This window comes from Mycteria americana, chromosome 19 (assembly GCF_035582795.1).
Source record: "Mycteria americana isolate JAX WOST 10 ecotype Jacksonville Zoo and Gardens chromosome 19, USCA_MyAme_1.0, whole genome shotgun sequence".
Taxonomy (NCBI): Eukaryota; Metazoa; Chordata; class Aves; order Ciconiiformes; family Ciconiidae; genus Mycteria; species Mycteria americana.
Window position 1 is genome coordinate 2,902,801 of NC_134383.1, and position 24,928 is coordinate 2,927,728.

At 45.6% G+C, this 24,928-nt stretch overlaps 1 protein-coding gene across 1 annotated transcript in view; it reads left to right on the plus strand.

The window, feature by feature from the left end:
* Window positions 1-6,044: 6,044 nt before the first annotated feature.
* CBL (Cbl proto-oncogene) overlaps window positions 6,045-24,928 on the plus strand; it is a 46,233-nt gene continuing 27,349 nt past the window's right edge. The window contains exons 1-2 of the mRNA XM_075521420.1: window positions 6,045-6,413; window positions 14,341-14,588. Coding sequence (XP_075377535.1) covers window positions 6,267-6,413; window positions 14,341-14,588 — 395 coding nt within the window. The 5' untranslated portion in view covers window positions 6,045-6,266. The remainder of the gene's footprint in view (window positions 6,414-14,340; window positions 14,589-24,928) is intronic.

The window sequence follows — 24,928 nt, forward strand, 5'->3', positions numbered from 1 at the left end:
ACTGGGTGGCTATTTCCTGCCCAGTACCTCCTGGGTAGCTTGGCCCAGCAATGACTTATTCCTAGCCTTTCTCTGCTCCCAAAGCCAGGGGGATGTGGACACCTCCCCAGCTCATGCCTGGCCCCAAGCCCTGCCTGAACCAGAGTGAATCTCATTGCATCAGAAATAGCGTGGCCAGCAGGACTAGGGCAGTGATTGCCCGCTGTACTCGGCACTGGTGAGGCTGCACCTCAAATACTGTGTTCAGTTTTGGGCCCCTCACTACAAGAGAGACATTGAGGGGCTGGAGCATGTCCAGAGAAGGGCAACGAAGCTGGGGAAGGGTCTGGAGCACAAGGCTGATGGGGAGCGGCTGAGGGACCTGGGGTTGTTCAGCCTGGAGAAAAGGAGGCTGAGGGGAGACCTTATCGCTCTCTACAGCTACCTGAAAGGAGGGTGTAGAGAGGTGGGGGTTGATCTCTTCTCCCAAGTAACAAGTGATAGGACAAGAGGAAATGGCCTCAAGTTGCGCCAGGGGAGGTTTAGACTGGATATTAGGAAATTTTACTTCACCGAAAGGGTTGTCCAGCATTGGAACAGGCTGCCCAGGGAAGTGGTGGAGTCACCATCCCTGAAGGTATTTAAAAGGTGTTTGGATGAAGTGCTTAGGGACATGGTATAGTGGTGGACTTGGTAGTGTTAGGCTTATGGTTGGACTCAATGATCTTAAAGGTCTTTTCCAACCTAAGTGATTCCATGATTCATAGCAAGAAACCTCCCTTTTGTTTCAGCCCGGAAGCATTTCCAGGGAGGTGCCCCACTGCAGCATCCCTGCAACCTCCCATCTGCTTTCCGCATTGCTCCTCTTTTTCTCTGCCATCTCTGCAGCATTGCTGGCCTCTGTAAGCAGCTGCTGCGCTGCACACCAGGGACTCTTGAGACAGCACAGGCAGCCCCCAGGGCTGGAGCCCACATGCAAGGGAGGCTGTGTGCCATCCTCTGGTGTGACTTGCTGACAGTAAGGGCTAGTCCCTAAGAAGTACACGCAGGGCAGCAGGCATCCCTTGCTTGCCCCAGCCCCTGGCTCCTCTCAGCCTTACCCAGGTGGTCTTTTGGCATGTCAACCTCCAGTGCTGCTTTCCTGTACTTCTCTTCAGCTGGCTTGGCAGCCAGAGCAAAGAAGGAAGGGACAGAGTCAAGAGCACCTCTTTAAAGGGGCTTGGCCCAGGGACACCAAGGGCTGTCAAGAGGCCCAGGGGAAGCCTGCCTTGGGATGTTCACCCCAGGAAATCTTGGCTGGGACACACCTCTCGCTCAAACACCAGCACCAGGGCAGTATTTGTGCAAACACCTGTAAGACACAGAGTCAAGGTGTAGCTGGTTTTACTTGAAGTGGCTGCCCTGGAGAGATGCACTCTCATTTGGGACTGAGGGCTGGGATTTTGTGGTGAAGATGGGGCAGTAGCCATGGTGCATAGAGGCTTGGGGACCCCTTCCAACACCCCATCCCAGATGCTCTTCCAGCCTGATGCATGCTTCTGCTTTCAGAGGCATATAGGGGAGGCTGGGGCCTGACAGAGCCGTTCTCTTTGACCTCCTCCCTGGATCCTGCTGGGCTGGAGGGTGCAGTGGGGTGCAGGGTGCTTCGGGCAGGGCCCTGGACCCCCCTGCCTCCTGTATCTCACCAGGCATAACTGTGCTGCTGCCCTGGCACAGGGTGAGCAGGGCTGGGGGAGATGTGAGAGCTGCAGCCAGGCTGTCCCATGGGGCCCGGGTGCAATCCTTTGCCCCAGTGCTCCCAGCTCCCACTTCCAGCAGCCCCCACGATGCCTGCCCTCATTGGGGCTGGGAAGCAGCAGGGAAGGGACAGGAGAGGCACATTCCTGCTGGCTAGAGGGAGACAAGACCCCAGACCCACCTGCTATGTTTCTCTTCTGCTGCTGCTTCACTCCTTTTCTCCCTTTCCCTTTGCAGGCATCCTCCTGCAAAGTGGTACCAGTGCTCCCTCTCAACAACTGGTGATCACGCACTGGACTTTTGAGGCAGAAAGGGGAGGCAGTGGGCCACCCCAACACATGGAGGAAAAGGTCTCTCCTTCCCCAGGAAGCACGACCAGACAGGTGGAGCTGCTGTGCCTCCACCAGGATGGCTGTCCTGCTAGCACCTGTCCCAGCTGCTAGCACAGACCTCGGTCCCTCAAGATGCAGCAGCTGCCTTCAATCTAATCACTGCTGTTGTAGCAACTATCTGCAATGAAGGCAGAACCCGCCTCCACCTTGCAGCAGCTGAGCATCTCATTTCCGTGACGGAGGTGTGGACTGAACACGCCCTGCACCCAGTGCAGCACTGGGGTGGTCTGAAGCTGGCCCTGCTCCCCAGCACTGAACTGGTCATGTTTGGCTGCAGGATTGCGGGACATGGCTCTGATCAGGTAGGCTGGGCCTCGTCCCGCTCACATCCCAGAGTGGCACTCCCAGAGCAGCCCCAGCACAGGTCCAGCTGAGCTGTGGGGAAATGGGGACATGGTGGGGAGGGCAACTCCCAAGTCACAGCCTGAAATGAGCCCGGCCTCTTCTTCCCTTCCTGCCCTGGCTCTCCCCTCCGACACACCCTCCTGCTCAGCGCTGTGAGTTTTGCCCTGGGGACTGTGGCTGGATTTGGATCATCTTTATAAAATAGAGGAAGGAAGGGAGAGGATTTTAAACTGCTGTTTCTGCTCAGGATGTGATTAACCCCAAATTCCTGGGAGTGAGCAGGTGATTCCTGGGTGCACTGCAGTTCTTCAGTAGGGCGCGGACCTCGTTGCACGGGCAGGGCAGCAGGAGCCAGGCAGGCAGCGGGAGCAGGGAGCTGGTGCGTGGGGAGGCTGCAGGGCCATCTGCTGCCAGGGCAACCCCGGGACGCCTGGCAGGGACACGCGGTCCTCTTGGAGGAGCTGGCAGGGCGGCAGGCTGGGTGTGGAGAGCCAGGGGAGGTGGGCCTGGGCCAGGGACGGCGGTGGGGGCGTTCCCCTGTGCAGATGTGCAGGCACGGAAGCTGGCATGCACCTTGTGCACACCCATGCACACCCATCTGAAACCACTGCCCAGCCACGTAGAGCTGAGCAATCAGAGGGGCATCAGTGCGTGCGTGGGCCTGGCAGCTAGCTGGCTGGCAGGCAGTGTGGGGCACAGAAGGAAAGGGGAGCACACGCTTATGCTCAGCCTTGGCTGGCATGACCAGCAAGGGACCTAGACACTGCTTTGACCCACCACCACACATGAGTTGCATGCGGGCGGCCAGAGGCACCCAGGCACCTGGACACACTCTCGGCTGCCAACCGCCGGGCTGGAGGGAAGCGATTTAAAACCACCAGTGTGACATGGCTTTCTGGCGCAGCGGTGGTGAGTGACCACTGTTTTAAGCTCGGCCTCGGCCCTGGCAGGGGCCCGAAGGACAGAAGCAAATGGAAGCCCTGCAGAGGGGTGCTGGACTCCTCTTTTCCGCCGGGAGGGAACAATCCCAAGAGGAAGCAACCTTTGCTTGAAGTCTTGCACGTAAATACAGCCGCGACTGGGAGTGAATCATGCCCAGAGAAGCAGATAGTTAGGAATGCAATTGCTCAAGCGTGTTCCCTGATCTCTTTGGATTGGAGCCATGGTGATTTTTATATTTGGCTCCACAAAGCTGGTGTAACCCTCCCCAGCCCTCTCCCCAGATGCTTGTGGTATCCTGGAGCTGGCCAGGGCACCCTCCGGTGGTCAATCCGGCTTGACTATTAGCCAGAATCCATTAGCATCTAATGGGAAAAGCCTCAGGAACACAGCCTCAATAAATGTTGACATATTTGAGGTCAATATAATCCTTAGCAAAATTTGCCCAGGTAATTAAAGCCAGACAAGGAGCTGCCTGTCCCAGAAATATTTACCAAGCTTTACCAAAGGCAGTAAAATCAAGACAGAGAGTTTTATAGCCAACCTATGCAGGGCTCCCTTGCTATATCTAGTGCTGCATGTCGCTTCCCACTGTCCTGCTCATCTGACGCCACAGCTCATCAAGCCATGTGCTATGCAGGAACTCATCACGAGCCATCAGCCAACAGACTGCCCTGGTCTTGGGCAGAGACTCGTGGAAGAAAGGAGCGCTGGAGCTGGGGTGGTGTGGGGCAGCGCAGTGCTTTGCCGTGACACAAGCAGGCTGATGTACAATGTGCGTGCACAGCCAGGGCAGGGATGGGAGGAGAGGGACAGCATACACGGACTCACTGTTGGCAGCACCGCAGCCTGAGCACAGAGCCCTGTGGCCATGCCCCAGGCTGGCAGAGACTGAGCAGCAGCAGTAGAGCTTGGTACATCCCTCCTGTGGCAGATGGTGTACCAAGGCAGTGGCTTTTCCATGCTGCTGTGGCTTTGCACGCCTGGCACCCCAGGGGTCCTGGCTTCCGTGTGAGAGTGGGTTCATGGGTGCTGCAGGGGAAGCAAAGGGGCGAGCTCTGTCGTGGGGTTCATTGCCAGTGTGGACCCCAGCTCCCCAGAGGCTGAGGCTGTGCTGTCCAACCTCCAGGCCTGAGCCCAGTCTCTGGGCGCTCACACTCCCCAAAGTGAGGCTGGCCAAACCGCAGAGTTTACTGTTTTGTTTTGTCTTTTTTCTTCCTTGAAGCCTGTGCTGTGAGACTGATGCTGTGCCGTACCAGCCTCAGCTGTTTTTTTGCACAGGAAGTGTTTTGCCTGGGAAAGGAGGTTGAAAAGAGGATCTGAAGGCAGCAAAGAAACAGAAGTGAATTTACGTTCAAGGCCATGTCATAATTTCTGAAGGTTTGGTGTCATCAGCTCTTTCAAAAGATTGACCTGCTCCCTGGTCTCCTTCTCTCTTCCTGTTCTTCTGTCTGCTCTCACCCCCCCCGGTCCGTGTGTGCTCCCGCCCCCGGGGACCTGTTGGAGCCGGGCTGCAGGTAATGGGGATAGCAGCTCCAGAGGGCTTTTCCTTCCCCTGCCTTTGCAGAGGGAGACGCCTCGAAGACACCGGCAGCAGCCAGGTGCCTTCCCACCGCAGCGCAGCGCTACTAGCTGTTGCCATTCCCCCCCCCGCGAAGGAGAGGAGATGTTGGTTCAGCTCCCTGCGGCTGGCTTTGCTCCTGCTCGGCGTCCGCCGCTGAGCGCAGCCCCAGCAGCGCAGGGGAGCTGTGCCGCGGGAGAGGGCCGTGCTCCCGCAGCAGGGCCAGTGCTGCTGCATCCTCCGTCCTGCATCCCCCGCGGCATCCTCGGGGGTGCGGTCCCGGTCGCGCCGGGGTGGGTTGGGGTCGGTTTCTCTGCAGCGGTGGCTGGCAGCCCTGCTGCCGAGGGCTGGCGTTTGGGGTGCTGTCTCCGCCCCGGGCCGGGCTCGGCCCCCTTCCCGCCCGTTGCCCGCCGACGGCGCGGCGCCGCGGCCCGAGCGGGCTGGGGGCCGGCTTCTGGTTTCCCACGGCCGGGGCGAGTGAAGCCTTTCAGGGCGAGGACGTTTCGCCAACCCGGTGCGGAGAGCGGCGGGGCCCGCTAGCGCCAGCTGCCGCGGGGGACGGGGGCAGAGGCCGCCCGGCAGGGGCGCGGCGCGGCTCCCGGGGCCGCTTCCCCGTTTTCGGGCTGGACGTCGGCCATTCGAAGAAAAGGGAACCCGGCTGCTGGAAAGGGGAAACGATCCTGTTTTGCAACCTCCGAAACCGGCGCAGCCTGCCCGGGGAAGGGAACCGCCGCCGGGCCCGGGTCTGTCCCGCCGCGCTCCGCGCCCCGGGGGCGGCGGGACCGGGGCACCGAGGTCCGGACGCCGGGCGCAGCCCTCGCCGTTCCCATGGCGACCCCGGCCCGCGCCCCGCCCGCCCGCACCAAACATGGCCGCCGCACCGCCCTCGCCGCCGCCGTGCGCCTGCCCCACGGCGGCAGGGCGGGGCCTCGCGGCCGGGCCGCCGCTCGCCCCTCTCCCCCCCCCGAGCGCGGACGCCGGCCAATCGGCGCCGGCTCCTCCCCGGCGGAGGGGGCGGTCCCGGGCGCGCTGGGGAGCGGCCCACCAATCGGCGCGCGGCGTGGCCGGGGCGGAGGGCGGAGCGGCGCTAGAGCCGGGCGCCCCCGCTGCTGCCGCCGCCACCGCCCGCGGCTCCCGCTGCCGCCGCCTGTCCTGCCCGGCCCGGCCCGGCCCGGCCCGGCCCGGCCCGGCCCGCGGGAGCGCCCCCACGCCCCGTTGCCCTGCAGGGCCGCGGCCCGGTGCCGAACGGGGGCGACGGGCCGGGCGCGGGTGTGGGCGCGCTCGCGGCCGCCCCCCGCCCCCGCGCCGCCCTCATGTCGGCGCCGCTGAAGAAGGGCCCTGGGGGGCTGATCGGGCTCATGAAGGACGCCTTCCAGCCGCACCACCACCACCTGGGCCCGCACCAGCCCGGCGCCGTGGACAAGAAGATGGTGGAGAAGTGCTGGAAGCTCATGGACAAGGTGGGCCTGGCGGGGGCGTCGGGCCGCCCTGGGCAGGCGGGGAGGGCTGTGGGGCGGCTCCAGGGGGTCGGGCAGGGGCGGAAGCGGGCCCAGTGGGTTGAGGTGGGCCTGGGGCAAAGGGCTTTGGGCTGGGTAGAGGGCCTGGGGGGGACCGGGGGGACTAGGCTGAAGCGCTTGGAGAGGTGGGGTGGGTGTTGGTGCAGAGCAGAGAGAGGTAGGGCAGTGCGGAGTTGGGATAGGGCTGGGCTGAAGAGTTTGGGGCGATGGGGTGGCTCTGGGGACAGAGGGGGCTCTGTGGGGTAGGGTAAGCCTGGAGCTGCAGGGTTTTGAAGAGGGGGGGTGGTGGGAGAGCGAGCTCTATGGCTCGGGGTGGGGCTGGGGTGAAATGTTTGGGGGCGGGGGGGAGAGCTGTATGGGCGCAGGGTAGGGTGCAATGCTTTGGGGGGGAGGATGTGGGGGCTGGTGGAGAGGTGTGCGGTGGAGGAGAGGCCAGAGGCAGGATGGATGGGAGTGGGACGCAAAGATTGGAAGATGTGGAGGGAGAACAGCAGCTCTGCAAGGGATGAGCTGCGTGCGGGTCTGTGGGGGGAACAGGTTGGAGAAAGAGGGGAAGATCGGGAGTGGAGGATGCAGACCTGCTCAAGAGGATCTGGAATTTGTACGTCATATTCTTGTAGGCGCTGGGGTGGGCACTGGTGGCGTGGGTGTGGGGAGAGGCTGGATATGGGTAGGGCCTGGTGGGGAGCTGCAGGTGCATCCTGGTGGTGTCAGCAGTAGGTCCTGCCTGTGTATAACTGAACGAGGGAGGAATCTAGGATTTGCTTGTCTGAAGGTGAGCCTTGGCCTGTGATAGAACCTGGTGTGTGGATGCTGGATGGTGAGGCTGAGCACCTGCTTTGTGGCAGTCAGATTATTCTTTTCTGAATGAATAGGCATATGTTACTGAGCTCAGCCCAAAGCCTTTTCCTTAAAACTGGGAGCCTAGTAAAAGCTGTAAAAGTCTGAATAAAACCCTCTGTAATAAATGCATGTAGTTACACAAAGATAAGGAGTATGAAATCTAATGTTAAACGACAAAAACCTGTGGTGTGGGAATTGGAAGGGCCATCTTCCAGTCCCATGCCTTTATGTGGGGCACTGTACTCTGGGGTCATTAAGACTCTTCCCTCTTCCACCTTTTAAAATGCTAGGAAATGGCTATTACCGGCGGCAGGACACCAGACCTTTTCGCCTGGTGGTATGATTGGGTATGGCAATTGATTTACTAGCCTGGCTAGGTGTGTTGGTAAATCTATTGTTTTAAGAAATCCTGGTGAGTTGTTAGTGGATGCTAGCGTTATTTATAGAATGACCTAGTAAGGGAGCATAGGCATCCAGAATCGGACATAAAATAAAAATCTTCTAACATTTTTCCTGGGATTTTGATTGGTCTTCCGATGTTATTACTGTTCAGCTCTGAGAATTAAGGCTAGGCTTGACATGTTGGAGTCTGAAATGCGCGGTGCGTTTTATAATGCTGGGTTCAGGGCCCTAAAAGTAGTGCAGAGTAAGAGCATTGCCAAAGTTGCCTGCAGTCCTTGGGGAGTGTCACCTCGACACCTTCTTCCCCTCTGGGAGTAGAGCAAGCAGGGCTGATGGGCATACCTCATCCAATTGCCCCGTAGGCTTATGCATTTCAACTTTTCTTTCTCTTCCCCGCATTGTTTATGCATGCAGTGTCTGAATCTCCTGCAGTAAATGCTAAAGCAGGCAGAGTAGATGACTTTTTTTAAAGACATATTAAATGATGTTCATGCCAAGAAATCACTTTGTGTTGGCTGGCTCAACAAAAGACATGTTTTATAGTTGTGCCTTGCTGTGCTCGTGATGAGCTTTGATCACCTTCTACAGAGAGAGATTGGGATAAAGAAAGAAGTCTTTTGAGAAGTGCCAGTGGCTCTCTTACAAACATGGAGGGCAAGCATAAGTGCTAATGTGGGAAAGGTAGTTTGAGGGTGGAAACGTGATCCTCTTAGAAATCAGTTTAACTTGCAGATACAGCTTGTAAGAATGCATATCTTCATTCTTGTGCATGTGACACAGATGTGAATGTCAACCTGTGTTTGACCTCATAACCCGGTCTCTTCAAATGAGAAGGCTGGCCTGAAAAAAAAACTGATTACCTTGGCATTTTGAATTGCAGTGGGATGTTTTTTTCTGGGGGTATACTTTCACAGCTTCATATCTTTGGCTGTATACTCTCTCCACCATGATACCTCCGACAGAAAAGCCAAGGCTACTGTTACATTTGTCACAAGTTAAAGTAACCTCTTTTAAACGTGCACTGACTTCACAGTGTTGCTCGTAAGCAGCATCTGAAAGCTCTTACGTGTAGGCTTAATTTTTAAAGTCTTAAAGAGTTAGTTGTTCAGTCTGATTTGTACAGGAGGAAAGATTTGGCTGTGAAAAGCCTTTTGGATTTCAGTTAGACTTTAGTTGTACTTATGCACACTTCTGAGAACATATCTGAATGAAAAATATTTTTAGCAGTGTAGCAAATTGCCAGGCAAACACAGTGGTCGTGAAACTAGTGGTGAGAAGTGCTAAATGAATGGAAGGTGTTGAAAATGGGTTAGTTTTCTGGGTCAAGTAAATGAAATTACAGGTGCAAATAAAAAAATATGCTTGTGTGCATGTTTAATAGATGATGCGTTTGCCTTTCAGAAATGTGTGCTGTATCTGTGTGGGTACAGTACATTCATGACCTGATTCATTAGTCTGCATAATTAGGTGGTGTTGTAAAAGCATTCATGCAGCTCTGTTTTTGGATGTCACTGATGAATTTCCTATGCAAGTTGATTCTTGTCCAAATATTTTCCCCATAGTATTCTCCATAAGCTGCCTGACGTATTCCTGTCTTTCAGATTCTTTCACTTGAAGTTCTAATTTTTGTCAGTACTAACCATTCCTCCTACAGTTGCATGTGGTCACATATAGTATGGACATAAAATAGCCCTTTTCATCACTGTGCAGCAGGATGTTCACCTTCAGCTGAATTAGGTGACGTTTATGCGTTTATCTACGGAGTAGAGGTTAAATGTGTCTTTGGAAGCTGAGTATGTTGTCAGACGTCTTATGAGCCTGCAAGCTTGCAGTGACGAATAGCACAGTAAGCAACATAGTAATTTCCTTACAGTGTCTTGAACCAAGTAAAGTGTATAGATTGGTTCAAGTGGGAGGAATTGCTGTTAATTTGGTTTTATCATGCTTGCTCATCTTGTCACTGTCTTTAGCAAATAAAGCAATGCTTAGTATAAGAAAACATATGATGAATTGGCTGGTGAAAATGATTTGTATTTTTTACACAAAAAGATGATATTACAAATCAGTTTTTGCAAACATGATTTGGGCAGCAGATAATGCAGACCACTAGAGTTCATTGCTGTGGATGGTATTTGAAGAGTAAGTGGTGTAGTCACAAACCGCTTGGGATGAGGCATAAGAGGACATAGCAGAAGAATGGTAGAGTACACGTAATAAGACATGGAGGAGGAAGATGAGCTTTGAGATAAAGCTTCTCTAAACAGTGTACTGATGCCATTCAGTTTCTAAAACTGATATAGAGAAATGCCACTGTAGGTCACCTTCATTGTAAATAGAAGAGAGGCCAAATACAAATTCGGCAGAAGATGAGAAGTTTGAGTAGGTTTTCTTCTGCTGTTGGCTTAAGATGAAATGAGATGTGATTTCAATATGGAAGTTAGCTATTTAGCTGTTGAAGGAAGGAAGGAACCATGGCTTTTCAGAACTGTGCTGAAGGGGTCTGAGCTGGAAGGGAAAAACTGGTATCTGGCACAGTAGTGCCTGGGGGCTTGTCGGGCGTGGAACTCTGTGATGCTGTCCCCCATTTGAGGCAAGCAGGGAGGTGCTGTCTGTGCCGGGGACTTTCTGCCAGAACAAGAAATGGGGTGCCGTATCAATGGCTGCAGCAAACAGGCTGGCACTAGCTTTTTTGTGGGTAGGCCAGGGGATGAGCAAAATGGGGAAAGTAATGAGCTAAGAGGATGGGATGGATAGACAGGAAGCTGAGAGGGGGATTCAGGGCGTATTGGAGGAAACAGCCTGCTAGTGTGGTAGCTGGTGAGTCTGCCTTGAGGGGCCACAATTTGTATAGGTTTCTGTCCTCTGTTAAGCAGCACTCTCTGCCCTTCCTAACAAATAGTGTGTGGTGTTAAATGAGTGCATTTGCTTAGGTATCTCATTTATCCTGAATGCTTCTTCCTTGCTTCTACTAACACGTACCTAATCCAACTATGTGACCTGACTGCAGTATTTAAAAAAAACCCTCATGGTTCTTGCTGTGTTTCTCAAGTTATCTATACATAGTGCCTGTGACAGCACTTTGTGTATAGTGTCACTGCTTTCCTATGCTAGTTACCCAGTTCCTTTATTTGTGTAAGTCTAATGGAGCAGTACTGAAAAGAAATACTTTAAATCCAGAGATCAGTCAAGGCAAGCCGCAGAATCTTGAGGGGAAAGACTCAGTTCCAGGCCTAGAAAATCTATATGAGATTTTTTTTTCCTTGAATGAATAGATAACAGATTCTTTCTTCAAAACTGAGGGGGGAAACTGTGTTTTGATTATTTTCTCCTGTTGAGTTTGGAAAATGAAAATCAGTGAAGTCAATTTTAGGGTTCTTCACAGGCCAACCTCTTGGAATCTTCGTGCTAAGCTTAAAATGCATTATTGGTATTTCTAAAAACCCAAACATGTCTCTGTAAAAGGCTTGTTCCTGAGAGAACAAAGCATAAGTCACGCAAACTTGGATGAGTACGGATGGCAGTTTAAAAACATGGATTGCTTGTGTTTGTTGCCATCACACCTAATCGAAAATATTTGCTGCTTTTTGCTCAATTTTCTTCCACGTTGCTGGTCCCTGTGGAAGGCAGGGTAGCTAGCTCGCTGAGGGGCGGCTGTTCACAGGGCTGGGAGCATTCCTTTTGATGTTGTCACGATGCTGCAAGTGCACACGTAGAGAAACAAGCAAAATGCAACTGGTTTTGTTGCTGCTGTGTTATAAAATGACCAAGTTCGCTCAAGAGGCAGCAGTTCCTAGTTATGTAGCTTTGTTTAAATGCTTATCTTGGCTAATTTTGGTCTACTTGGTAAATAAAGAAGCTCGTTTGGTAATAAAAATCACAGCAGTTTTGGCCTTTCTGTTAACTACTTGAGGTATCTTTACAAGTCAATTACTTGGGAAACATTTTATAGAGGCTATGAGAGTGAGTGGTTTGCACAACTTGCTTCTGCTGTGGGGAAATTTTTCTAATTGATAGTCAAGTTTGTTACATTACTGAAACACAGTGGGTCTGCTTCTTCTATGGCTGGATATTTTCAGGGGGTAACAGTCAAACTGTTTTCTATTACAGATGACTGAGAGAAGTGCATACTCTGACTTGTATGCTTGCTTAACGTGGCTTCCTCATAAGAGCTGGCTGTTTTTATTAAGGTTTTAAACCCACTGTGTAATAAACAATTTCTGTTGAAGAAAAGATTTTGCTACCCATAGCTCAATTTAGCTGTGTCTGAGGAGCATATTTAGAACCTATTCATGCTGCATAATGAAACTAGCTTTATTCAGGGGGCAAACGTGTTGACTCAATTCATTGATATGGTTCATTGTACAACATTCACAGGCTCCAAGGAAGCAGCAGTTGAGGCATCAGAATCAATTGGATAAGTTGGTTGTCTGACCATCCATCTCCTTCTCTAGACCTCCTAATTCTTGGCAGCCTCCTCAAAATGGAGGGAAAATTTTGGTAGTTTTTTTTCCATGTATTCTTGCAGAGGCTTTTTTAGGCATGTAATTCTTTTAATGGCAGTCAGATTTTTCTGTTTGAGGCTTGATACACTGGGTGCCTTTCTCTTCACTGAAATCGAGTCTTTCTCAGTCAGCTCTTATTAGAGGCACTACTGTAAGTCAGATATAACTGGAGATGTCACTTAACTCGACAAGGTTGCTTTTTGCATATGCCCCGAATGGCAAAGTTAAATGCTAAAGCACTTTTTCAGAATAAATTTTGTTTACTATCAGCTTTTAAGTGTTTAAGGGAAGTAGGTATTTAAGTATGCATTGTAGGGAACTAGTCGATTCCTCTTGAAGGTTTCACAAGATTTTGTGGAAATGATGTACTGCAAAAGGATGTTAGATTGTTCTTTTACCTTTTCCTATCCGCTTCCCTTAAGCTTTGCGTTCTGCAGCGCTACATTGTTTGATACCTGTAATACCCTTATACCTGGCCATGTCACTACTTTAGACCTCGTTCATGTGCTTGGTATTAAGCAGTCAGATAACATTAATTGTAGTGAAGAACTTTAGGAAACTGTAGCTACATTTTGTACCGGCCTTCCTCTCAAGTTTGATGTAAATAACAGAAGCTAGAAGCTGTTAGCCAGCAAGACAGCAGTAAGACTATACCAGCTGCTGGTTCTTAGCTTGTAAACTTCATCTGATACTGGCCTTGCAACTCTAGAGTTTCAGCCCTTTTCATAACTGAAAGTGCATCACTAATTTTTCAAATTGGTGCTTTGCTATTATCTCTCCCTATCATTCTGTCAGTCTAGATAATGGAAAATTTTGCCTATGGTAGATGGTGAAGTGGCTTACTTTATCCTCCCCTATCACATAAACTTATTTTCATGATCTTTTGGCACGTAAGCTCTACATTCCTGTATGTTAAAGATCTATATTAAGTTCAGCTTGCATCCTGATTTGTTTGTGTACAGGTATAACAGTTGTATTGCTTGTGAGCTCTGAACAGGAATATTCTACTTGTTAGTTGTGCCTTAACTACTTAATGAAAAAGTGCCTAAAATTATTTTATTGATGATCCAATAAATTCACTGTAGATGGAAAAAATCAGGGTTGATAAATTCAAGTTCGTAACTTTGAGAATATGTGATCTCGCTGCTAAAAAAATAGAGAACATGTGGCTTAGAAGGAAGAAAAATTAGATGTTTAGTTGTATGCCAAGCAGAAGACAGGTTGAGGTCATCTAATAACCTTTTAATCTAATTACTGGTGTCACTGTGGATGTGGTATTATTAAAAAAAAAAGCCAAAAAACCAAACCCACAGGAAATTATTGTGAAGAAACTAATTTTGCTATGAGATTCGTCTAACAGAAGTTAGAAGCAAAGTTGATGCATAACTGGGGACACAAGTTCTTGCGAGCTAAACTTTAACCCAGGTTCCTCTTAGCGTATCTATTGTGCTGCAGCTTATTTCTCATTCTTGCACAGAAAAATTCCTTTTCATTCATTCTTTCTTGATGGTTGTCATTATCCATAAAAGCTACTGTTCCTCTTAGTTCTTGTATGTATTCAAGGAGGAAGAAAAGGAGATTCTTCTAGCACTGTTACCTTCAAAACACTTTCAGCCTGGGAACACTTACTGGCATCAGCGATATCTGTAGCAGTGGAACTTCCTCTGTGGGCATATTTGTCTCAAATATGTGGCTTGGTGTGAAAAGTCGCTTCTGCAGCCAAAATCAGGGCAGCTAGACAGGTAAAGTTCTGCCTATGGGCATGTTCAGTTTGAACTGTGACAAAGTATTAGACACGTATGCGGTAAGTTACATCTTTGCCATTTACAAACTCCATATTGAATTTTCTTGAATTTTGTTTTTGAAAATGCACTTGAGGTGAAATGCAGTCTCATGAAATATAATCATATGTATGTTGGGAGTTTCGTCAGTCCACATGCACTTCAGTCCATAAACTCGATTCTTTTGTGGTGGCTGGGCTCCCTATCTGGACTTCAGCAACAAATGAAGTTTGAGAGTGAATATTTCAGTGTGTTGTAAGTAACACTGCATTGTGTTTAAGTAACTGATCACTACTTGCTATTTTTAAGTTTTCAAAATGGTATTTTCTTCATTAACCGTAGGTGGTGCGTTTGTGTCAGAACCCAAAACTGGCATTGAAGAACAGCCCGCCCTATATCCTAGATCTGCTACCTGATACCTACCAGCATCTGCGAACCATCCTATCACGCTATGAGGGGAAGATGGAGACCCTAGGAGAAAACGAGTATTTCCGTGTGTTCATGGAGAACTTGATGAAGAAAACCAAGCAGACCATCAGCCTTTTCAAGGAAGGGAAAGAGCGGATGTATGAGGAGAACTCTCAACCTAGGTAATGGGGAGAAATGTTTCAAACATTTATGATATAAATTTGCTTTGGTGAACAAGAGCTTGAACAAATGTCTGCTGGTTGATATGTTGTCTGTACATGAAAACAGACTTTGAGGAGATCTAAATAAGTGTAGAGTTTTAAGTAAACTATACTTCGGTATATCGAAGTCTGAGAGCAGAGTAAGTGTTCAGAGCCAGTATAGCCTTAGTTGTGTAGTTCAGGTATGCTAGGTTAATATAAACGATAAAGTCTGCTGTGAAAAGGTTTTGCAGTCCTTTGCATTCTCACATAGAGGATGCCTTGTGAGAGAGGATGATAAGGTTTGGAATGACGTTTCTGGCAATTTTAGGAAACAGTAGAATATGTTACATAGCAAAACAGTCATCCAGGCTAAAACTTGTTGTAACTGGTCTTTAGGCTTTACAGAACTTTTCCTTTTTCTGGAAACAGCAACTGTTCAGTATTTCTGGAGGTGAGGGGAAAGTAACCTTGTTTTGTGGGAGTAAAACATCTTACTAAAACCCCATAACTTTCATACATTGGAAACTTCATATTTAAGGTAGATCAGGGTGCCACACTTGTGAACTCTTCTCTCATTTTGTTCAGAAGGCATAGCTGAGAAGGGACATCTTCAAGGTGAACAGCACTTACTAGAAAGGATAGACGGAGGTAGAAACTGCAATTGTGTCTGAATATAAGGCTCTCTTGAACAAAATAGCATGAATTTGATGACCACTGTACTGTACCTGAAAAGGTGCTGCTTTCCTTCATGCAGCTTTAAGGAAAGGAGAGCCGAGGTGATTTAAGAGTAGGATAAAGCTCTGGAAAAGTTTAATCTTTCTAAAGTTTTAATCTATGTAGCATATTCTATAATACTGAACTCCAACAAAAGACTATGATAGTTGCTCCAGAAGGCATTGTTAATGCTGTTTTATTTTTCACAGACAGTGTTTAAGAATGAATTAGAAACTTAAATCTCTTTTCTGGATTGTTGTTTAGCGTAATTTCTTTGTGAGATAAGACTTACTCTTAAGAGTCTGTTTGAGACAGGGTTTGGGGAGTGTAAATATGGCATCTTCATGTGGTACGCTTGCTTCTTTTAAAAGTTTAGTTATCTGTATGAGGCCTTCAGGAATTGGGTTCAATGTAATGTGTAAACTCAAAAGTTAGATGTAACATTATCCACTTGTCCCCTGTCTGTCCCCCCCCTCCCCCCCCACGGCCTTAGGAGACTGTGGTTAGTATAGGCACAATTGGCTTGTAGCAGGTGAGAAGTAGCTTTTGGGAGATGCTGCTAGCTGGAATTTTCAAAAAGTGTTGTAGAAGATAATGGATATAACACACATGGGGAGAAAAGAGTTCATTAGCCTGGCATGTTTTGCAGATGTGATGATATTTAATGGAAAATTGCAATTTTTTTAGCCTTTACTCAGATCAAAATGAGCCACAGTATGTAAAGCACTTCTTACTGTGAATAAATTGATTAAACTGATTAAAATTAATCTCTGGGTCTTCTGCTAGAACTGGTCATTTTCTTATATCATCCTTTGAGATGTTAACAACATGGATTATCATTCAAGACTGTGAGTGATTTTTACAGTGCAGTGGGTTGCTCTTAAAATATTTTAAGTAACATTTATCTTGAAAATGGTTTTGCGTGTTGCTCCTGTGTAATAGAGTTGATGTTATTTTCTAGAACACTTACTATTGCCTCCAGAAATAGGCGAAAAGGGTATATGAAACCCTTTAGAATTTATCTGTGATATTTTTTTCTGGTTAACTGTGTGTGTATTGTGATCTGTCCGTCATAAATATGGAACATCTGGTGAGTAAATGATAGATAGCTATGTGAATCATAAGTCCAACATCTCACCTCCAATCCCTTGTTTTTTCAGAGAGAAGCAAAGAGAAATAATTCCAGAGAGTTAATCATCCTAGTCAAACTAATTGACAAAAGGGGGCAGGGAAATCCAAATCAATAGATGTGAACTTCAGAAACAGGATTCCAGCAGAGGCTTGTTTTCTCACAGAGGTGATGGGGGTCTTTGTGGAATTGCTAATTGTACCATTTATGAATAAACAGTTTACCAGGGAAGCAACTGTGGTGACACTTGTAAACATAAGCGTAAAAGCAGAATCGCATCCCGGCTAGTCTCATTACATCTTCCTTTGATTTTCACTCAGCCCAGGAAACAGCAGTTACTGTTTTGTCATAAAGGGGAAATATCAGACACCCTTTTCCTGGTGCTGGTAATGAGCATGGTAACTTTCTCAATTCTCTAATTTGTCATAGAAAAGAAAGAGGTTAGTCAGTGCATATGATTTGTATACCAGTTCAAGAGATACCTGCACAAAGAATGGCACTTTTGGTTCAGTTAGGGATTCTGTTAAATGCTGCACTTCCAGCGTAAGACTTCGTGGTTGTGTGAGCTTTTGGAACCTGATCACTTTAAGTGCTATTTGTTTTATCTGAAATTTAGTTAAAAGAATTTTTACTATGAATGCACCTTTAGATTTAAAGGGTATATAATAATTTAAGGTGAATAAACAGATTTTCTCACCTTGTTAGGATTTGAAGAAAAATATTAATGTTTTCTTTTGTAAGAATTAATGAATTCATATATTCAAAGTGTGAAGGAAGCTTTCTGGAAAGCTTGTCAGCAGCCTGTAAAGCAAGCAAATATAACCTGAATCTGGTATTCACTGGAAATGTACTCATGGCAGTGTGTGTGTATACGTATGTATATATAAAAAAATCCATTTTGCTCTTGATCTCGTGCAGGTTTGCAGCTAATGTTAGTCTGCAGTGTTTTGAAAACATGCCTTTAAAAATCCAATCTGTACTGTGTGTACTGAATAATCATTTTGTCTTGACTTTTTCTGACTTTTTTTCCTGTTGTCCTTGAAGCTTCTTTCTTCCTGTCTTCCAGATTTAGCATTCATTTTGTTTCCTGTTGTGTACGCTCTTATTGTCCTCCCCCAAATGTCTCCTGATGTAGAGCAAATGCACTATTTTGACATTTGCATAACTAGCATGAAAGCTGTGCAGGTGTTTGCTACTAGCAAACAGACCAGTAATTAGAAGTGACTGAAGTCTGTCTTAGATTGTAGGATCAGCATTGTTTTGATCACTTCAGCATCAACCTTCTGTTTTTATTATTTCTAAATTGCTCTGTGTGTATTTCCTCTCAAATATTTTCGAGATTCTCCAGCATGTTCCTCTAAGGTGGACTAAGGCAGAATTGGAGCACAGCTGCGGAAAGCACCATGTCTTGTAGCTGCTTGTGCTGCTTTGAGAGTTTGTAATAGCTGCAAGATGCATGTCACATAGCGTTGAGTGGTTTGGTACACTGTGTTGTGTATGTGTTCAGAGTAGGCTGTGTGGGAGTATAATACTATTTGGTGTTTGCAGTAAGGCAGGCAGTTTAAAATCCAGTAATACAAAGTAAGATTGCAGTTGCATATTGGACGTTTAAAGGTGTGTGTGTGAGGAGAACACATGCATTGATGTATTCTCTGCCTTTCAAACTACAGTAGAGAAGCAGAAGTGCTGAGAACAGGGTTAGAAAAGGCTTGTGTAAACATTCGCTGTGCTTACTTACGGATGTGGGTGTTTGTTCCTTCAGTTTTAAACTAGTTGCAGTCTAGCTAGCTGTTAAAAGTGAGTGCAGCTCTCCTATGCCGTACCTTAACCGTCAGCATGCTGAAAGCATCCTCCTGTTGTGGCTAACACCACAGTTAGCATGAAGTCTAATGCTATGAACACTCAATGGCTTCCTTTCTTTTCTTAGGACTGTAACGGCCGTTTTGCATCTCTAACGCTGTGGATTTGATGTATAGTCATTCAGATGAAATTGTTACTCTCTTGCATAAACTCATACTGTGATTTTTGTGAAGAGAACTCACTTATTTTGTTAGTAGAGCTTTCAAGATGCTATTTAAATTCTGCTTTACCTCACTTCCATATCTGTTTAAAAATTAATGCTGTTGAGGGTGCTTTTAAAGCTATGTATGCACTTCCTGAGTACTAAGTACATGCGGTAACTTCTAGTTACTGTTTAAAGACTGAGTTTTAGCAAGTAGATCGGATTCAACGTGGTGACTTCTGAGTATGTGTGGTTTTTTTAGTGGAGATACTATATTGCTCCTCTGAGTTTTGACAGCTTAGGAGTTTATTTGGCTTGTCCTTGCTAATAGGTAGGTTGGTCTCTTAAAACAAATTACATATTTGGGGATCCGGTAAAATAAAATGGTACCATCTGCAGGCTTTGATATTGGAATTAAGTAGTATCTCAAGGGTTAATCGTTCTGGATATTTTGTCATATGCTTGCAGTAAAGTAAAGGTAAGCCATTCAAAAATTGGTTGGCTGTGCTGCAGTAATTAGCAGGTATTCTTGAGGCTATATATGTTTCCAAAGCTGTTGATTCCAGTTCTTTATAGGTCCACAATGCTTTCGAATGCAAAAGGTATTTTAAGACTTGCCACTTGAAGTTTTGAAAAGAAAACAAAAAAACTCACTTAAAGGTGAAGTTTGTAGCCTATATAGCTGAAACAGTGCAATAAAAGAAATTCTGTAGAGGGTACCTAGCAGGTCTATATGCAAAGGAGAAAGGTACACCTGTTTAGCACAGAGTAGCTTGCTGTGCTGCTTACAGTGGTAAATATGTGACTTCTCTGACCCTGTAAATATTGTGAATTTCTTGAGTTTACTTTTTAACTAGTGGTAACAAAAACTGGTTAAACATACTTCTTTTTTTTCCCTGCAGTGTGATGGTTCCATTGATTGATAGTGCCATTAATGCTAATGCCACAACTACTCTAAACATGCTGAACTTGCCTAGGCTCTTGATTACAGTTTAATTTAGAGGCTCAGTGGTTATGTTGGAATATTTTTTTGTTTCTATTGCAGAAAGCTTTTACTTCTCCAGACCTCTTACTTGCACAGAGGAGCTGTCATTTGTCAGCTTTCCCCACTACATAAATTACTCACTGCAGCAGCTTTTTTGCAGTTGTGTAAATAGATTATACTTACATGGCAGGACATAAAAATGGCTTGCTGATCAGTAAACAGGGATAGGAATTGTCTTTTACTTGGGAAAGGATGAATTAGGCTGAAGAGTCGTTTTTCACCAATGAATCAAGTTTACTGCTTATGTTAAAACAGTCTATTGTGAGGGAAAATTCAGAAAATTTATTTTCTAAATAAAATCAGACCATTGCAAATGTTTCCACATGGGAATGCAGTTATGTAAGCTGGAGGGTGGGGGTTAGGTGAAAGGCTGAAGAGAAGTAATTACTCAGGATGTGAACTGGATGTTTAGGAAATAGCACAAGTTATTTTACTAGTTCAGCTTGCATACTTTGGAAAACAAACTGTTAACAAAACTAACATATTTGTAGAGGAGAAAATGGGGTTAGGCAGGGAATATCATAAACCTTTTCCATATAACATGGAGTTGCAAAAAAGGTTTAGGAAGCTAGTCCATATTTAACTGTTGTCTTTCTGACAATAGCCTTATGGGATGCTGGCTCAGCAGGATTTCATGTTCTTCTCTAGCTTCAATGCGAAGACTTACTAATTTACACAGGAAGAAGCTACCAATATTTAATGTCTGCTGGAAGTGACCATGCATATCTCTAAAGGGAAGGAAATGCATGAAGAATGACTTAGGGGATTTTAAAGAGGAAAAAGTTGGAAAACACTTGTGCTAAGCCATGAACCAGAAAAGCCCTCGGGGTGGGGGGGATGGATTAGTGCTCTAATCTCATATTTTAGAGTGCTTGCATATACTCCTGTCCAGTGAGAAAGAGAGAGTGTAAAATGTGGAACTCAAATGGTGCATGGTGTGTGTGAGTCCTTCTGTCACTTCCTTCTAATACAGCTAAGACTTTTTTTTTAACAAAACCCACTAGTGTGAAGTCCACATCTGCATTTAAATTAGAACATCTTAAAGAAAAGAACAGGCTCCAAAGCTGCCCACAAGAAAGGTTTCCTTGCCAGACTCCAGCATATGAACACTAACTAACTGCTTATTACCCAAGAAGAAATTCATTATCATTTAAATGTTGTTGGAGAGAGGAATGTGAATTATTTCTTTTTAATTTGTCTTTAAATTGCTAGTTTAGGTGATAGTTGTGGAACTTAAGTAACACTTAGCATGACTGGCATAAGCTTGCACTTATTTTAGTTTTCTTTCCATCAAAAATTGGACCACTGTCTTGAAAATCAATTTATGGGCAAATGTAAGCTTTCAGATTATTGCATAATAAGGAAGTAAGATTTTTATTATTCTTTGCTCTCAGAGCCTATAAAGTTGTAGAGTTTTTTGGAAGACTAACTCTGTGTACTTGATGTTGTGGATGGAAGTGCAAGTGTGTTACTTAGTAATTATCATTTGAAATGTGGATGGATTTCTCTGCTGGCAAAAATGTGTTACTGCTACTTGGCAACCATATCGTGTTTCTTGGGTACTTGGCTTGTGTATTAAGGGCTAAGGTGCCATGTTTTGGATTTCTGTTGATTTGAAGAAGTCTGCAGTCGTGGCCCTTTCAGCCAGAAAACAGATTGTGTTTTGGTGCACGAAAGCTTTTCTGAACTATAAGATAGTGTTGAAAAAAAACTCGCCTTGCTAGAAGGTACTGGACAAAATTGGGCCAGCTGCTTCCCAACAGTTTGAAGGCAATACTTTCTGTGATATTAGTTTGTGAACTTGCTGGCTTTGCCCTGTTTCCATCTCTGGAAAGTGGATCAGATGGCACTCGGTTACATGCTACCCACAGCTGGCGCAGGTAATGTGACTTGCTGACTGCTACCCACCTGTAGAAAGGACTGTAAAATTACTGTAGAGGATAAGTTGGTCATGGTAAGTGAGTATGGTGTGAAGGGGAAAAATGGAGATCTGTTTCCAGATTATTCAGCAGGACAGCTACAGCTGGGCAAGTACTACCATTAGCTGCAATCCTAGCGTCTGAAGCTTGAAAAGCAAACATATGCCGGAGTTGTATGTTGTACTGGAGTATATATGTTGCAAAAATCTCTGGTTTAGTATTTTGACAGGATGGGAGTTGGGAATGAAGCAATGGAGCTTACAGATCCTTCTGCCAAAGAATCCCCCAGTGGTGCATCATGATACCCAAGACAGTTTTGAGGCAGCTGAAGATCAAGTGTGAAATATGTTGTTTTCCTCAATTTGGAAACAGGGCTTTTGTGCTTTGTTTTTCCCTTTTAATTGTAGCAAGTAGCCCCTGAAATACAAATTTTGACTCCAGTGCAGAGAGCCCAAATATGAGTATAATGAGTAGTGTTGTTCAGAACAGTAAGTTTTGCTGTGTAGTCCCTTGAATCTGGTAAAATAATTAATCTGTTACCTAGGTGAGAGGTTATCCTTTGCTTTGTCAATCCTCTGAGTATATATTGAGCTCTTTAAAGACCATTAATCATATCAAATGAATTATTATCTTTAAAGTGCTTTCTGTAATATTTAAATCCAGAAGAATAAGTGTATTTTTACCCTCTTAACATTGAAAGAAACTAGCTTGTTAAAAATATAACACTAGCTTGTGCCTAGAATAGTCCAGATCCTTCAAAGGTTAGTAGGTTGGTGCTTCTGGTCAGCACACTGGACTGTGGTGTCCTTTCTGCTTCAGATTGGTCACATCTATTTGCGTAATGATACAAGTATGCCAAAATTTTCTGGTCATTTGTGTCCTGCAGTGTATTTTGCATTACACTTTAAACTGATTGGCATGTTCTACTCGCAGAACTCAAGGTATTTAAATATATATATATGTGTGTGTGTGTGTTAGTTGAAAAGTGCCAGGATTCAGAAGACTGTAAGGAAACATGTATGTTTCGTGTAATATTTCTGTCCTGTAATATCTAAAGCACTGATAAAGGAATTAGCCTATAGATTTTCTTGCTTCTTTAAAGCTACCATTGATACCATTTAAAAAAAAATTAGAATGGAAAGAAATACTGCATGCAGAGAATGCCTTTCACTAGTTAACTATTGCAATTTTGGCCGTAGACATAATTAATTGGTAAAAAAGGGGGAGGGAGGGATTGGAGGGGAAGCTTCACAGCAGTTGCAGCTGTTGTACACAGATTTGTTGCAGATATTAAACAGGGTAAGAGTCTAATATAGTGGTTGCAGTCATTTCTGATTGGGCTTTGTGGGGGCCAGCTCAGGTGCAATGTCTTATGAACGTGGCAGTTTAGCTTCCAGATGCAGTTAGATGTGTGTTCTGTGTGGGAGCTGACATCCTTAGCCAGGCATGCTGGCACCCGCAGCATCCACTGATGCAGACCAGCTCCTCCACAGAGGAGGCAATAGTGCTACCCTGCATTCAGGTTATTCAAGCCTGCTGTTGAGAGTATTTAATAGAACTGGGATTAGACCAAGAATGGACAGAAATATCTAGTCTTGTGGTTATGTGTTCCTGTTCCCATTTTGCTGTTTTAGTAAGTGAAGTCTTGAAGTTGCAGAATTAACCAGCTGGTTTTATAGCTCTACAAAGAATGAAACAGTGAAGCCTGTAGTTCTTTAAATGGAAAAGTATGTTCGGAGCCAAACCTTGTATTAAGAAGAGGTGATAAACATGTTATGTGTTTGTTTCCTTTTTCCTAAAGGGTGCTGGGACGAGCTAGTCTACAAAATCAATGGAGCATTAGCTGATGCTGTACAATTCTATAGTACAAACAATTAATTTGCTGATTCTAAAATGTCTGGTTTGCTGTTAGTCTGCTATATTAGTTGTCCTGTGGAAGTACTGTGAATGTTACAGAGCAGTGGCCCAGCATAACTTTGTAAGGTGACTTCTGTTGAGCCAGTAATAGTTAAATGGAATTTCATTCACTTCCTGTGTTGCAAGTTTTGTTGAAAGTAGTTCCTCTGTTTCTATTTTTAAAACTGATTACTGTGCGTAGAGAACTCTGAAGCTGTCTCAGAGTTATAAAAGACATCTTGGGATCACCTCAAGCGTTTCCACTTACTGCTTATATGCATAGGCTGGAGTTTTATGTTAACATGAAGAGCATGCAGAAAACTTCTTGCTGGTGTGGTACTAGGATAGAAAATATGGCTTTTTCTGGAACCAGGCGCAGCCACCTATCTGCTGAAATTTGGTCTAACTGCTCGTGTCTGGTGCATAGTTCGTAACATCTGAAAAGCATGGGTTATATGATAACCTCACACCTTTGTGGTTTCTGAAAGGTGCATTTTACTTGTTGGAGACTTGTTAAGAGCTGATTTTCTTTTTTGGTCTTAAATCTTCAAAATATAAAATTGTAAGATGTAAAGTAGTTACAGGAAAAAATAATGTTTGGCTGTTTGCAGGACCTGTGGTTTTGGTTTGGGTTTTTTTTGTTGTTGTTGTTTTTGTGGGTTTTGGTGGTTTGTTTTTTTTTTTTTTTTTTAAGTACTGGAGCTTGCATTTACCTGTAGTGGATGCTAACCCTGTCACCTAAACATCATCTGGTGGTGTGTAATTCCAAAGTAACCCCAGAAGTGAGAGGGTAGGAAACTTGTATTTCCGTAGTTACAATTTCTTGCAGTAATACTTAGTAAGTGGATAGTATTCTGCAATAATGAGCACGAGATAAGGAATCAGAAATTCCCTAGATGTAATTCTAGCTTCCAGCACTTTCTCTTTCTGTCCTTCAGCTGCCTCACCTGTAAAATGATGTAAAAAACCTTTTTTTTTGCCTCAGAAAATTTAATATGATCTCATATTAAGAATGTCAAACTGCTGAAGGAAATCTTATCCATCAATAGGGTTGTTGAGGTGTGATTTACAGAAAAGCAAGCATTAATTGCTCAACTATTGAAATAATTATGGTCTGCTTGCAGCTCTGCACATCAAACTTAGGTGGAGAGCCACTGGAGACGTAAGACTGCAATACCACAGAAGCCGTTTTGGACTGTGAGTTGTTTAAAATAAATACAAGTTTTCAGCAGTAGCAGTGAGTAATAGTACAGTGATTGGAGTGTGCTTTCCCTCAGTTTAACTGAGCAATTGTCTTATTTCCAAGCCACCAATTTGTAGTTCTTTCACCAAATAAATGTAGAATTTCTGAAGAAAGGAAGTGGTGCATCTGAGTTGTCCTGGGTGAACATGTTAATTCTGCAGTTCTGTGAGGACAGAAGCAATTAGGAACTGCATCATCTGTTCTAGGAGCCTCTGACTTTCAGTCAATGAGTTTAGTGCTAAGGTGTCAGACACTCCCCCATCCTCTGTAGTGCTTTTTCCCTTAATTTTCCATTAGAATAAATAGGTATACTTTTTAAAAAAATGCTCTGTGGTCATTCCTCCAGTGTCCTGAGATTGCATTTCTTGTTG